Genomic DNA, 15,014 nt, shown 5'->3' on the forward strand with positions numbered 1-15,014 from the left:
GCTGACAAACTAATTAACAGAAGACATTATACGGGATGGGCTCGATTAATCCGCTTTAATTGCTCTTTTAAATGGGGGCTCCAATTAAAATTAATAAAGATTTACTGGTGATCGCACCAAACTACACCAAGAAGTGGTTGTCTGAAGGGCAGCCTAAAGTCAGCGGCTTCCATTCTCAAGTTACACTCCCTTTTGCTCCGAGGGCCCTCCCTGTGCAAGCCTGCCAAAAAGCTCCTATCCACGAGCAGGAGATTAAACAGAGGGACTCTCCCAGTGCCCCCAGTCCCACAGCTCCTATTGTTTCTAGCTCAGGGGTCTTTGATCCTGCCTTTGTCTTTCCAGGACCCCGCTAAGGATACCAGATATATTTTTTTTAATTATTTTTTTTTATTTTACCACGCACACACTGACAGTGCAAAATCATCCATGCTTCTCCAGCATCCAGACGCACATTTTGCAAATGAAAAATCTGTTATGGCAAAACATTTCATTCAGTATTTCATAGGGTCAGTTTGCAGTGTTTGCTGTCCTAATTCTCTTGGCATCCTCTCAGATTCTACACAGTGACAAGTGCACCCCTGTGTGGAGAATAGTGTGCATGACGCAGTCTGATGCTCGATATTTAATAGAATTAAACATTATATATACAGAAACTTAAATTTATAAAGAATTGTAGCAATTGGTTGGAATGTGAAAACATATTTGCATACAATATACACTCAAAAGTATTCAACTTGCTCCGTCGGAGTTGAATCAGTCAAGTTTGGGTCAAAGCTGAGATGTATGTGTGATACAGCAGACAATCACTAGATGATGCTGTTACCCTTCTGTAAATACATTGCTCTATTTCTAGGAACTGAGCGATTGGCTCTGATTTTTCTTTGTACTGAAAACAAACATCGCATTGTCGAGAATTTCCACGAGGTTTAATCCAAACAAAAAGCATCTGCTCAGCCAGTGTTTTTCTTTTCATTTTATCACGTCCCCGTGCCTTTTACTTTCCATTTCATCTTCATTACACAGCGCGGCGTTTTATCTGAGATTCTCTAATACAGAACATAATTTCATATCGCGCCGTTTAAGTTGAGGCCTCGTCAGCCGGAGGCGGTTAAACAACTGAAGGTATTTTCTTTGTTTTCTTTCATTATTTCAGAGGTTACCAAGTCTTGTTCAGAAAATGTCACCCAACAAATTAATTTGAGCAAAGCACTTTGGTCCAGTTGGAGGCATTTTAATTGAGTTGAGAATGTAAATCAATTTGCTGAAGAAGACTGATCTAATTGAAAAGAAATGTCTATTAAAAGATTAGTGAGGTTTATTGTCTCCAGTCTTTGTCATCAACCAATCCAACTAATGTTTTAATTTCCTTAATGTTATCATTTCTGATGTAATTGGTGCTTGGGTGCCTAACAGGTTTTCCAATTAAATGTTTGGTTTTGGGCACTGACATTTGAATCTCACGCAGTGGAGAGAAACACTCAGCCTGCACTTTTGAGCTGTTGTGCACGCTGTGGTCCACCTTTCTTTTTTGAAATTTTTAAAACTTAAATGCATTTTGCAGCCTTGTTCCTAGAGTTGTACTAATGTAATTACCTGCAAATATTGAATAATATTGTAAAAATTGTCTGTTAAAAGCGACACAAAAAGGAGGTGGCAAATTTGGCATTTATTTCCCCGCTGTGTGTTTATATTAAGCCCGGGGCATCGAGCGTAGCCAATCTGTGATTTCTGTGACATCACCAACCTGCGTGCGTGCGCGTGGTGTTTGCGATCAGCGTGGTCTGAGTGGATGCCTGGAAGAAAGAGTCAACGGGTTTGTGGAATTTTGCTTTGGTGGCACAACTGCGATATGAGGTCACCTCGGGCATTAGTCATTAGGAGGGAATGCATTGTGGCTGTTTTTAAGACATGGCAGTTGTCCGCATCCGCACAATGAATGCAGGCCTTAGAAAGTTGACTTGAATTGGCTCTGGTGAACAATGTGAACAGCATAGTTTGGTGGGGCATTTAACAGCTGGCTGTTGGACGTGGATTAGAGGCACCTTAGGGGCTCAGTACTGGGCAATACTGCTTTCACAGGAGGGTTAAACATTTACAACCCCAAATAAAGTGTGTACCTGCTGCTTCTTGTGTCTTCAAATCATGAAAATATGCTCAATATAGTGGAAACTGTAAATTAAAAAAACCACAACGCACTAGTTTATATTATAATTTAGTGCATCTTTAATTTTCATCATCATCCAATACAATGTCTGTGACTGAAACATCAGAAAATGATTGTTCTTTACATAAGAGTCATACCTTTACACGTGGTAATAAAAAAAACACACACATTATTTTCACATGCTTTCTGTCAAGGTAGTAGTTTACAGCATAATTATAATACAATCTGAAACACAGAGTAAGTAAATATACAGTTACAAGACACACAGAGCAACAACAAAACAAAAGCAGAAAAATGGAATTAAAACTAAACTAATACCAGCATATCGAATGAGTTCCAAGAGGCTCAGGCTACGCTATGAATGAATACACATCTGTAAAACTTTATACACACCTACAAACTCAAAAAGCTCTCTAAATGTGTCGAGGCAGAATATATAAGTGAACACTACAAAAATCCACAAGAGCATTGCTGTGTGTTGTTTTCAGACAACAGATTCGTAACTCTTAAAATTGTGTGTGCGTGTGTCGGGGTGGAGGTACAAATTTCATCTACAGTTCACTTCACTAAGATACACTACAATAAATTATGATATAATACTGCCATGTGACTAATTTCAAAAATCACCCATTCCTTCACCTGTACATTTCGCTACTTCAGCCTATAAGTAGGAAGACGTCTTGAACTCCTCCGGGACGTCGCTGTCCAGTTTACAGATTACCTTGTATATGGCTTTTTTCCACGATGGGTCTGAATCTTTAGTTGCGGAAATGGCGTTGTAAAACTCGTGCAAGGTAATCTCAGCAACCTCAAGAAACCTATCAGGGACCTGGAAGAGCAAAAGGAAGTGAAAGTAAGTCTAGTTAAAATCATGCTTAGTGGAGATATGCTCTTTGTGTAAAGCTGTGTTGCAAATGTGCCAAACCGCCTGCCTTCAGATTTCTCAAAGTCAAAAACATAGCATGAAGAACTGTGGTGCAAACTCTTCAAACACTCAAACTGATGAAAGGCAGCTCTACTCTTTGTTCTCTGCACAAAATACAATAAATGCAATGCTTCAATAATTAACTTTAAATTAGGGGCCTCTTTGATTAGCTTTTTGTGTTTTCTTGAACCTTAACTAATTATAGGTAAGCCTTCTTCCCAGGGATTCTTCTCAGCTCACCTAAATAAAGCATTAGTATGAATTTCAATAGGAATATGGCAAAGCTGAAATTCGCTCGTATAAACCTTCAGACGAATAAAGATAATTGTGGATGAGTAAAGATTTGGAATGGTTATTGCTGGGGGCAAGAATATGGGACTGATAGGATCCACAAAAACACACCAACAAATAAAGGCTGGATGCAAGTGATACTGGGAGGAAAACTATCCAGCAGTGCAGCACTTGTTTCCCATCCATTGGCCGGTTAGCACAACAGTTGTTGGCATAAGTTATTTTTCTTTCCCCTCATCTCCTGACACAAAAGCATCCCTGGGAAAGGAATGTCTTGGTCCCAAGGTAAAGAAAACGGTCTCATCCCTTTCCCACCAACCGGCCTTCTCCCTCGGAATCCACAGCGTCTTTCTCAGCATTCCGCATCAGTAGCAATCTCTGTCTCGCTCAGGCGTACTGGTCCTCTAATCCCAAGTTGTTTTAGTGGGATTTTGCGGCTTCCTCTTCCCACAGTTTGATAAAGCATCACTCTGGAGTTTAGATAATGGCTGTAAAGGCTGGCCAGCCACAGGTGCAGTGTGACACACAGGTCAGCACACAGACATACATGACTGCAGCCACATGTTGGAGGTCCGACATGGTTACTAATAATAGTTGGTAAATAATGAGTCAGCCCTGGCACTTTAAATTAATTGCTTGACATATTGGGAAATACATATTTTAGTGACGAGTTTGATGAGATTTCTATTACCCTTACATTTGTCTGTAATTACAATTATAAGGCTACAAGCAGCAACTAGTTATCTCAGCCTACTCTGTAAACAAGGGGAACGTCTAGCTTGACGAAAAGTAAAATAAAAATCAGCTAATACCTCTAAAATCACAAATGAGGTTAGGTAGATATATTCTTCACAGAAGAAGTTCAGAATAAGTCATTTCAAGTGTTTCTTGGCCTTTTACGATATCCTCTTGGAGATTATGGAAACAACTGCGCAACATCAAGAAAATGCCTATTCCAGCATCCCAGTAAGCGATAAACTAAACAGTTTGTTAGACTATGTCAACACTAATACGTTTTTGTTTTAAGCCTAGCATCTGCGCTCCTACAATGTTTTGGAACCCCTTAAACTAGAAGTTTCGGAAACACTGCTGACACAGTTTTACTTCGAATCCTCTGATTGCATTTTAGTCAGGATGAGCAGAAAGCTGGGACTGTAAACAATGACACGGACGTCCGCGTTCACAGGACGAGAGCGCTGCTTCTTTTGACTAAAATACCTCCTCAGCGAAAGCATCAGCAAGATTTGTCAAACGATGCAAACTGGAAAAACAAAAGGTCGGTGACTAACAGGTGACACTTACGTGAAAGTCGTTGGCTTTATTGTAGTGCATGTTCAGTGCCCGGAAGAGCTCCGAGTCCCTGCTAACTGAGATGTCTTTGATGTCGGTGACGCCGTCAACGATGGCCTGGCGGGCAAACTTCTCCATCTGGATGTAGTAGAACTCCCTGAAGTTACTGAACCACTTGATCAGCTGAGAGGTGATGCAGCGATTAAACTGGAGGTGGAGAGAAAAGACTTGTTTGACATAATGTAAATTAGACCAAGTTCACAGCAAGAGACTGCCCTGCGACTGAAGCTGCAAGCTGAGAAGAAATGCTCCAGTCAATTGAGAGTAGCTCAGGGGAAAGTGGCTGTTTTGTTGCTAACTCTGACCTTTGTCCTCCTTGCTTGAGCAGACAAATAAATGCAGATTTCTTGAAATGGAATATATTATTTCAGAATTCAATTACAGAACTCAATAACGAATCTTGATGCTTTTTAATTAAAAAGGTCTGGTGTTTTGGCATTAGCAGCCATTTCCATTATTGACTAAAAAAAATAATTTAGTACCTGTAGGGCAAAATGCCACCTAATGGTCTATCTCTAGACGGAACATTAATTGCTCCAATCTTTTCCCACCGATGTCCGGGATGAAAAAACATCTGTCGGGGCTCTGTGTTTCTAAACTCAGTCTTGACATTAGTCTTGTTTTTCTATCTTGTCATCCAGAAAGACAGAAAAAAAAATGCCTAAGGGCTGGGCAGGCATCAAAGACGCTTCTTCTCTCTGGTGTGGTGGGTGAGAAAGCGGCGGCATAAGGGCAGAAGGAAGCTTCCCTCTCATTGACTCGGGCTGATAGGATGGAATCAGACATTGGGATTAGGCGCTCTTTTGTTCAGTGCCACTTCCCACCACAGGATTGTAAGCAAGGAGGAGACGTTTGCAGGGCTGCAGCGACAGCATCCTCCCCCCTGACCCCAGGGGTCAGAGCAGATAGAGAGGCATGGGGCCCGCACTGGCTCACAGATCCAGGAGACAAAATAGGAGAGGAGATGGGAGAGAAAGTTGAGAGGAAGCAAGGAAAGGCAGTGAGTATTAGTTTGTGAGGTAAAAAGATGGGAGAAGAGGAGCATAGAGGCTAAATTAAAAATGCTAACACAAAGAAGGAAACAAGAGAAAGAACAAAAAGATGACATGAGACTGAAGCCAGAGCACACAGGATGTTGTGTTTAGGACGAGCTCACCACAGCCTGGTTGCTACCGCATAAGTCTCTTAATACCAACTCTCTGTTGACACTCAATAGCAATGCCTTGCCTACAGAGTCCTTTGTCAGTCCATTTGCTGACTGGAGTGGCTTTTTTTAAAGAGAGAATACCCCCGTATCTCCCTCTGCCCCCAGGACATACTAGCAGCTCAGTGCCTTTGTTTTTTAAGCCCTCTGCGTTTTTGTTTCTCTCCTCCAACACACTGCTGATTGTTTCTGCCCCAAACACACACTGACAAGTAGATACCAGGACGTTAAACAAAGGGCAAACCTTCCATAAACTGTTCGACGTGTTAAGATATTTGTGTACGTGTACATATAAGAAAAATTACCTTGACATCAGGGAAGAAGGTCTTCAGCACGTTGGAGCTGGGGTAGCGGGTGTAGAAGAACATGAGCTTTGCCTTCTTCAGATGACTCGGGGTGAGGCCCTCCTGGATGTTCACGTTAATGTTAAGGGAAAAAAACCCAACTGAGAACTATACAGCACGGCATACAGTCCCATGCAAAGTGATAGGAGACCAGAGTATTGTGTTGCCTCAATCTTCAGCTAAATTGAATTTCACTAAAGAACAGCTTGGCATTAACTAGTGAGTCAATAATGACCCTAACATGTGCTTATTGGCAAAACAGAATTACGAATTAGATTAGGGATTTTTAATTAGAGCGTGAAGCACTTCATGCCTGGCAGTTAAGACAGCTTGTTGTGAAATGTTTTGAAAAAAGGAGACGATTTTCTGATATAATTGAGTCGATTTAAAGGCGGCTTACGCTGCTGCGTGTTGTTTTTTCTTTTTTTTTTACCCCATGAAAAGCTGCAAAAATGAAAAAAAAAAAGATTTTAAACAGCTTAAAATAATAAAATACAATAATTTAATGCCGTAAAGGAGTAAACAGTTTAACATGTAACAACATTTCCTGTAATTAACACATTCATAATTAATAATTGAAATTTTCTTTCTAGGTTTTCGCCCCCCTCCCATGGCAATAAAGGCGCTCTGGATCATTTCCTCTGTAGTCCACCATTTCGCCTTCGGTCATATTATTTCCTTATCAGGTCACCACACTAAACATTTATTAGGGAATCCTACCTTTGAAATATGGAAGTTTGATAAAAGATTTATGTGGTATTGTTCAAAGAGAAGCAGAGCTCTTTACACTGTAAAGATAAAGCAACTCCTGACAGGATCCACACAGTATTCATCTCTAATGCCCCGACAAGACGATCACAACACTTGTGGGATTTTGGGTTTTTTTTTAGGATTATTTACTTGTTAATGAGCAGCACAAAATTAAATTACTTTCTTTTGTCTAAGGAAAAGAAAAATGAATATACACATTTTTTTAATAGCATCAATCGTGCATGCTGATGAGCTGAAAATGCATATAGTTTTCAAACAATACCCATTTTTCTTCTTCCCATAAGAAAAAAAACCCCATACTTGATTTTCTTTGAGTTCCTGTGAGGTACAAATACTGTTATCTTACACTCAATTTCAATCATGTACGTTCTGACAAAGGTATCCAACAACAAATGCTCAAGACAAGAGCTCAAGTGTTATGGTTTGGAAGCACTTGTGGTTTCCACCAGCACTCAGATGTGACCTTTTAGATGCACCCCTATCACTCTGATGATGGAGAAATAGATCCTGCACCTTTTCAAGTTTGAAAAAACCACGCTTCCTGAAACAGAAACCGATGCTTTCTCTGCCTTTGAAAAATTGGCTTTTGTTCCTGGCAATTCTTATCAAAGCCTTGTATTCCTTTTTATTTGTCTTTTTCTAGACTTAAAGTCATTACTCTGCTCAGATTAAAGAAGATGCTATAATTTTCTATGGGGTTAGTGAGATCAAAGAAAAAATTCTCCTTGAAGTTTGTTACTGGAACTGCTCATGCTGCAATGAGCCTCAACCGAGCATTGTTCAAATGGAGAAGCTGAAATATGTGGGGTTTGTATAAAAGAGAAGGTAAATATGGTCTCTATATATGAAATTATCAAACGTAATCTGCGCTACGAGAGTCAGGTTTTCGCTTCAAATTTTGTTTGTGCAGAAAAAAGAAAAGATAAAGAGGAAGTCTTAAATTAATACATTTGATATTGCTAGACTTTAAATCTGCATATGTTAAAAATGAACATCATAAAGGTGATTATGTTTATAGATACAGATGCCATTCTGACTCAGCTGTTAGCGAGTGAAAGGATATGTTTAGAGACATATACGGGTTTCTGTCGGCCATGCCCTGCAGTTCACCGCACTCGATCTTGACGTGAGGGAGACACAGGTTGTCGACCGTCACCCCCCCAAGGGAGGAGGGACGAGCGTGATGGCCGAGGTGGCTGGATGTGACCTTGGATCTCATAGCAATGGTCTCCCAAGGCAGGTCGACTGAGTCAGGGGAGGTTCTGTCCATAGACGGGGGCAGGCAGGGGAGACCCCCGAAGTTGGAATGCGGCCCATATTTGAGAAGATGCTCGAGGATGTGGCTGTCGTGCAGAGGGGTACTGTAGCTGAATTGAAAGGGTGCCTGGTGCACAGGGTAGGGTCTCTTCACTGTAGGGGTGATGGAGCTCATAGGCGGCACCGCAGGCTTCCGTACCACCAGTGACAGTGCCTCGGTCTGGTCCTGTGGGCTGTGAGTATCAGAGCTTTCGTAGTATTCTAACGACCGGGATTTTATCCCGACTCCGTCCGCCTGGGAATGGTCGAGGGCAGAGCTGGCTTGCTGGCTCTTCCTCTCTGCACCTGTGCTAATTTGCATCTCTGGTGACGAGCAAATGCGCTGCTTAGGGGACAGGTCGAGCCCTTTGGAGGACACATTCTTGAACACCCGGTCGACACAATCATTAACAGCTCTGGTGAGCTCCTGCTTCAGTGTTTCCTGTAGGTTCTCACTTTCTCTTTGCTGTACCAGATAATCGGCTGCTTTAATACGGTCCTTACACTCTGCAGCCACCCTGTTATTTTTCCTCTCAAAGTCATCTTCAGCGCTTATGTAATGTGACTCTGTGCTTTCCTCCAGGATGTCACGCTCAACACCAACTTCGGTCTCATCTCTGTCATATTCGGCTTCTTCCTGGTGGTAAACTTGAAGGAACTTTTCCTGGAGGTGGCGCAGGAGACGCTGCATGCTGTGGAGCTGTTCTTTCAGCTTGTGGCACTCCTCATCCTTGGTGTTGCAGTTATCACTGCTGCTGCTTCCGGGCTTTCTGCTCACCTGCGCTGCGGCGCTGTGTTCCTGATGCTGAGGCAGCCTCTGCTTGCGTTTGTTCTCCCTGTAAGCTTCTCTGGCCTCTCTGGTGTCTCTCGCCTCATTTTCAGACCTCTCACTGTCTCCATGCTGCCTGCTGTTGGGAGAGCCAACCATGACTCTGATAATGTTCTCCACTCTGGCCCTCTTGGCCTGCAGATGATCGGACATTGCATGCTCTCCCTCTGGGCTGGCTCCTGTAGGGGCGTGACCACTGGGCGATGCAGCTTCGACAGTGCTGTCCTTTGAGGAGACACTGCTCTGGTCCTCCTGGCCGCAGTCAGCGACAGCGGAGCTGGAGAGGTAGAAAGGGCTTTCATCTAGTGCCCTCTTGCTGTGGATTGTCTTACGGAGGAGTTGGGAAATGATGGATCCGTTTGAGTACGAGGCCAGAGGCTCATCGTACATGTTTCGGTGGAAGCACGGCAGCATGACATCAGCTTTGTCATCCTCTATGCAGCCTTCGCTCGAGCTGTGCATGCTTTGGTCAGGAAGACTGAGGTTCATGGTCTCTATTGGGCTTTACAGTACACACTGATGAATAAGATACGTAATACACAAGAATCTGAAAAGAGAGAAATTCAGACAGTAAATTATAAATAATAACAACACCTCTTTACTGTCGTTAAATCCTGCGGGTGACCTTTTTTATATTAGCCTATGTGTTTCTAAAAATACTTACCTAATACTTTTAAATGCTATTTTCTGGACACTGGGAAATTAAACATGCCTAGTAATGCTGTGGAATTATGACTATCTATCTATTATCTATTTATGTTTTCAATAGAATATATAAATGTGTGAAGAAAGCAGATAAATGAAAAGGTACAAAACATGTAATGCTTTAATTCGGTCTAAAACTTGATATTATAATTGTGATTGTGAAAGCAACTATATCACTATCACACCAACAGAAAAACAAGGAGACCGATGATATTTTCATATCTTCAGTTAAGGAAAAAACAGCCACAACAACAACACCCATAAATGCTGAGCTTATATAAAGGAGCATATTCTTTTATATCCTTTCAGCTTTGGATTGTAATAATGGTTGACACAAAGGTTAAGAAAATTGTGATAAAATCATGAAAGGTTACATTCAGGTCATGAGAGCAAAGCACTATGCAAAAGAAAGAGTTCTGTCTATACATTATTCACAAGAGAAACTACTCTGAAAATGTCTTTCTCCTTCTGATTTCACTCTAAGGACTAACAAAGATCATCAGTGCCGGTGAAAACAAAAAAGCTCATGGGGTGGAGACTGGCTTTAGCCACGTTTTGTCATAAAATGCACAAATTAATCAAATCAAAAAAAAAAAAAAGTGAATAGGGATAAAAACCAAATTGATGGTTTCAAGGAGAGCAGGTTGAACTTTAAATGTTCAAGTCAGGAAGTCCCACCTGTATCTGTTTCTTGCTTTTTATATGTGTTACAGTGTGGCAAATTAAATAAATACATAAATGAATAAATACAAATAAAAATTACACACTAAAAAAATCTTAGGAGTAATTTATGTATTTCCTTTACTTACAACAATTTTTTTACAGCTTCTGCAATATAATGTAGCTGAGGTCCAACTGCTTGCTGGGCAAATTGTAATTTCGCTAATGCGCACTGCGTAAAAAAGGAGCATCCACTTGCAGTTTAGATTCATTTTAAAATTTCAAATTCATCTAGATAAATCTATAACAGATTAGAGTACTGACGGGTTGTCTGTAGCCTTTTAATAAACATAACACCCACAAGAAAACACTCGTGAAACATTCTCTAGACAATAAATAAACACTCAATTAGTCTATCAAGACCTTCAATATTAAAACCATAAAACACGCGTTTATTAGCTGTAATGTGTGTGAAAGAGTGACTATTATTAAGCTTATTAAATTATTAAAAAACAAAACCCCCACTAAACTTGAAGAAAAGTGAGCTGCAGGCATACGTTTTCACACTTGTAGGGTAGTGCAGCTAAACCACGGTTCGCAGACGGAGTGAGCGGCGGTGATGGGACCTTACCTGTTGCGCTGCGTCGCTGGTGTCGAGCTGCTGGCCTGCGCAGACTGTGAGTTGGATAGGAGAGTGCAGGAGAGTCGATGCGATGAGAAGGAAACTGAGCTGGGGCGTGGCCACATGAAAGCAAAGATAGTCCAGTCAACCCCACTCAAAAAAAAGGCCCTGCAAAGGAGGAACCACAGCAGTAATGTTGTATAGTTTTCACTTCTCCTTATGCTTTATGCTGTTAAAATACTGTTTCATGGCGTTGGGGAAACATTTATTTTAAAGTTTAACGGCAGCGATGTCCTCTGGGTAAAACATCGTTCTTTTTGTGTGGTTTGTGTGCACATATTTAAGATGTTGATATTTTTGGAGTCAGTCTTTCACTTTGTTTCACTGCTTTAAAATTTTTAGGTGGTGTTATGCCACAATATTGTTTGCCAAACTGTGATAGTGTTGCACTTATATTCATAACTTTAAAGTGTTCAAACATATATCAAAACAAGTTCGATGTATGAATAAGTGGCCTTTATTGGCCTATTACAGGTCAGTGTGCTTTCATTTTTGCCCTTTTTGTACTGATTTAAAAACGTTTTTTCATTACAGAACATAATTCAAAACAGAAGAGAAGAAAAAGTACTTTAGGTAATATAGAAATGTTGTTATTGTATAGTTTGCCGAGCAGAACGGACTTCTTTTGTTTACAGTACTCTGCAACACCTATAGCAGAGCAGGTCTGAGCATCCCAGCTTAGCAGATGATGATGAGACACTGCTCCAGTGTTAGCGTTCATAAATAATGAAATACATTTTCCCCAAAAAATATCTGATTTTTTTCATTCTAAAATCAAAGTGTTTGGTATTTGGTATCTGTGTTATTAATATTAGTATTAGTAGTAGTAGTAGTAGTGATGTGCAATGAAAGCACTTGAGCTGGTTACACAACACCCCCACCCTTTACATCCAAATGTTTTATTTCATCATTATGTTTAATTACAGTGCAGGTTGTGGCAAGTTTAAAGACCCAGATGTAGTCTGATTTTTCTTTTTTTTTTTTAAAGTGTATCACCTACCCGATGAGCTCTAAAACAGTGAACTTGTGAAGAAAGCAGGGGATGATGACTGTGCAGGGACATTTCTTTACCAGCTGTCAAGGAATGAATTTGCTCAGAGAAACTTTCACACTCACGGAGCAATATTAGAAGCCAGCTTACTCCTGCTATGAAAGTAACAGGGCCTAAAGGTAAGTTTTAAGAATCAGTGCTGGTTAGTTGAGTAGACTGCTTCATTTTCGTATCCATTTAATTTTTCTATGTGTTGCATTGACAGGATCGGTCAAGATATGGCACACAGACTGTATGTGATCACAGCGCATAGTACAAGGAAGGCACAACTTCTTTCAGCTCTAAGATATCAGGATATAATGAAAAAAAAAAACCATCTGGTGCTCGTCAGATAAATACAACCTCAGGTCAATGACAAATGACATATTAGACCACGTCATTATTTATCTGACACAAATTAAGGCAAAATACAGAGGCAGTGTGTGAAAAGCCTTATTGCTTCCACAGGAATTAACAGGGTAAGTAGCAGCCGGGTGCTGCTAATCAAATGCATTTGATTAATTGATCATCAGCAAGTGTGAGCACCTATATAAAAGAAGAGCTTTCAGTAAAGTGCAGGTCTGGAGCAGTCAGATCTAGTAACACTATGCCGTAGAGGAAAGCATCAAACATCACTATATCCCATCATTCAAAAACTTGTTGAACCACTTTGGTAGACATAATGGGTAATCATTTTCTATTACGTCTTGTGGTTTGTTCAAATGCAGTTTTGGAAACCTGAGACAATCTGTCATGTTCTTTTTAAAGAAAAGAGGCCTTGTTCAGTGTTTTTTTACGCCATTAATTTTAACATTTAGCATGCTAACTGAGGGCTGTAGTATCTGTAATGTAGCTCTTGGGTTATTTGCAGTTTCTCTAACCTTTGCACAAAATAACCTTGGGAAAGATAGGTGGGTATCTTCAGCGTTTTCCACTTGGAAACACTCTTTCTCACTGCAGAATGGATGAACTTCAGATTGTTTGGAAATGACCTCATAACCTTTGCATTTGGTTAGTCACACCAACTGAATGCATGCAGTAAGGATGTACTTAGCTTTTCACATGCTACTTTTGCATTTTAGCTGAATTTTTTGTCAAATAAATAATAACACAGTCTAAAAAGAAATGCTTTGTTGTTCATCTGAGGCTGTGTTTACCTAATTTTGAAACCTGATAAGGGCCAGATGTTTTTTGATTATGCACTGACATGTAAAACTGTCTCATTTCAGAAAAAATCTCTAGAGAGGAAGTGTTGTGAGGAGCACTAGAAGACGAAGGCTGGAAGATTAACAAGTACTTCAATGGTTTTGTCCATGGCAGTAATTGAGTTTACTTACCTTCACTGAAATAAATCTAAGGGTTTTGACAATTAGTTTGCTGCAAAGACTCTGTATTGATATTATTTTGAATGTGTTGAATTTGAGGCTTTAGTAGAATCTCGTCACGTTTTTGGCTACAGGAGGTGAAGTTTAAAGTCTTTTTGAATCGACTGAGCCCGATGGGCTTCTGTTACAGCTGCTGATCATCTCAGAAAAGGTACAGAGAGTATCTAGCCAACATAAAGGAAACACGGGTCTATCCATGTTGCTTTCCACCTACCTTCAGATATGCCAGTGAAGCATCGCAAATTACAAGCATTTTCAAGCTTGATGATACTTACCTTTTCACCTAGCATCCTCACATATATCATCATTTGTAAGAATAAGACAAGTTCTATGTGAAGAAAATGTAATGCAACTTAATAATTATATTCTAATTTAATTAATTATGTTGATTCTAATTTAATCAATTATGTTTATTAAATTAGGTCATTTTGATTCATTTTTGTTCTTTAAGTAACATGGATGCTTCAGTTATTATACATATCTGTTTGCATGTCAAACAATGCAGCGAAAAATGCAAATACTTTCATAAATCCTTTGAAATAATGTTCAGATAGAGATAAAAAAAAAAGTTGACAGTGTAAAGCTCTGACACTGGGGACCTAAATTCAACCCCAGAGTTTGCCATAATCTGATAACTACATAACTGTATATTTTTTAATATACGGTTAACATATTATTTTAATGTGTCATTTGGAGAAGGCAGTTATGCTATACTGCTGTTTAATGGTAAACATGACAGTTAAAAATAAAACATTGATCTTATGATAACATTGTGTACATAGTTATACACTCACTTTAAGTACATATACTCACATTTTAGGTGTCAAATTAATAAATAATCATAGTCAATAATTTGACTGATGGGCTTTAAATTCTTGTTTGTTTCCATTTTTGTACATACTGCATCAATATTCTTATTGTAACTTATTTTGGCCATGATATCAGACTATTGAAAACCTGGTATCACATAAACTCTTATGCAGTTACTACTGCAAGTCACACTACAGTCACTGTGAGTTTAATCACTAACTAGCCACCCATGTAATGCCAAAAAAAGAAACTCCACTGAAAGCTTTGTTTCAAACAGAATGGGCCTAAAACGACGGTGAATCTGTTACAAGTAAACTAAAACTGTGGCAAATAGATGTCAAACATGATGCAGGCCTTTATAAATGAACATAAGCCTCAACCTCTTAATTTTTTATTTTTACTAAATAAATTACCACATTTGTCTTTAAATCTAAAAGTCGTTAAAATCTTGACGATAAATAAGAAAACAGGAGAAGAACAGTGAAAAAGTTTAATATTTTAGGTTAACTACAGATTTAAATATTTAACCAAAAAAATCATTATCTCATTACGTTTTTTAAAGCTCACC

General features: G+C 39.7%; 1 protein-coding gene across 1 annotated transcript; it reads right to left on the bottom strand.

Moving 5' to 3' along the window:
* Window positions 1–1,637: 1,637 nt before the first annotated feature.
* On the bottom strand, window positions 1,638–11,883 carry prox2 (prospero homeobox 2). Its single transcript, XM_085144520.1, has 5 exons — window positions 11,171–11,883; window positions 8,113–9,721; window positions 6,240–6,347; window positions 4,683–4,877; window positions 1,638–2,993 (listed from the first exon to the last, which is right to left on the bottom strand). The coding sequence occupies exons 2-5, from the start codon at window positions 9,661–9,663 to the stop codon at window positions 2,826–2,828; spliced, it is 2,022 nt and encodes a 673-aa protein (XP_085000646.1). The 5' UTR covers window positions 9,664–9,721; window positions 11,171–11,883; the 3' UTR covers window positions 1,638–2,825.
* Between the last annotated feature and the right edge of the window lie 3,131 nt (window positions 11,884–15,014).

Source organism: Neolamprologus multifasciatus, chromosome 19, assembly GCF_963576455.1.
Source record: "Neolamprologus multifasciatus chromosome 19, fNeoMul1.2, whole genome shotgun sequence".
NCBI classification, from domain to species: domain Eukaryota; kingdom Metazoa; phylum Chordata; class Actinopteri; order Cichliformes; family Cichlidae; genus Neolamprologus; species Neolamprologus multifasciatus.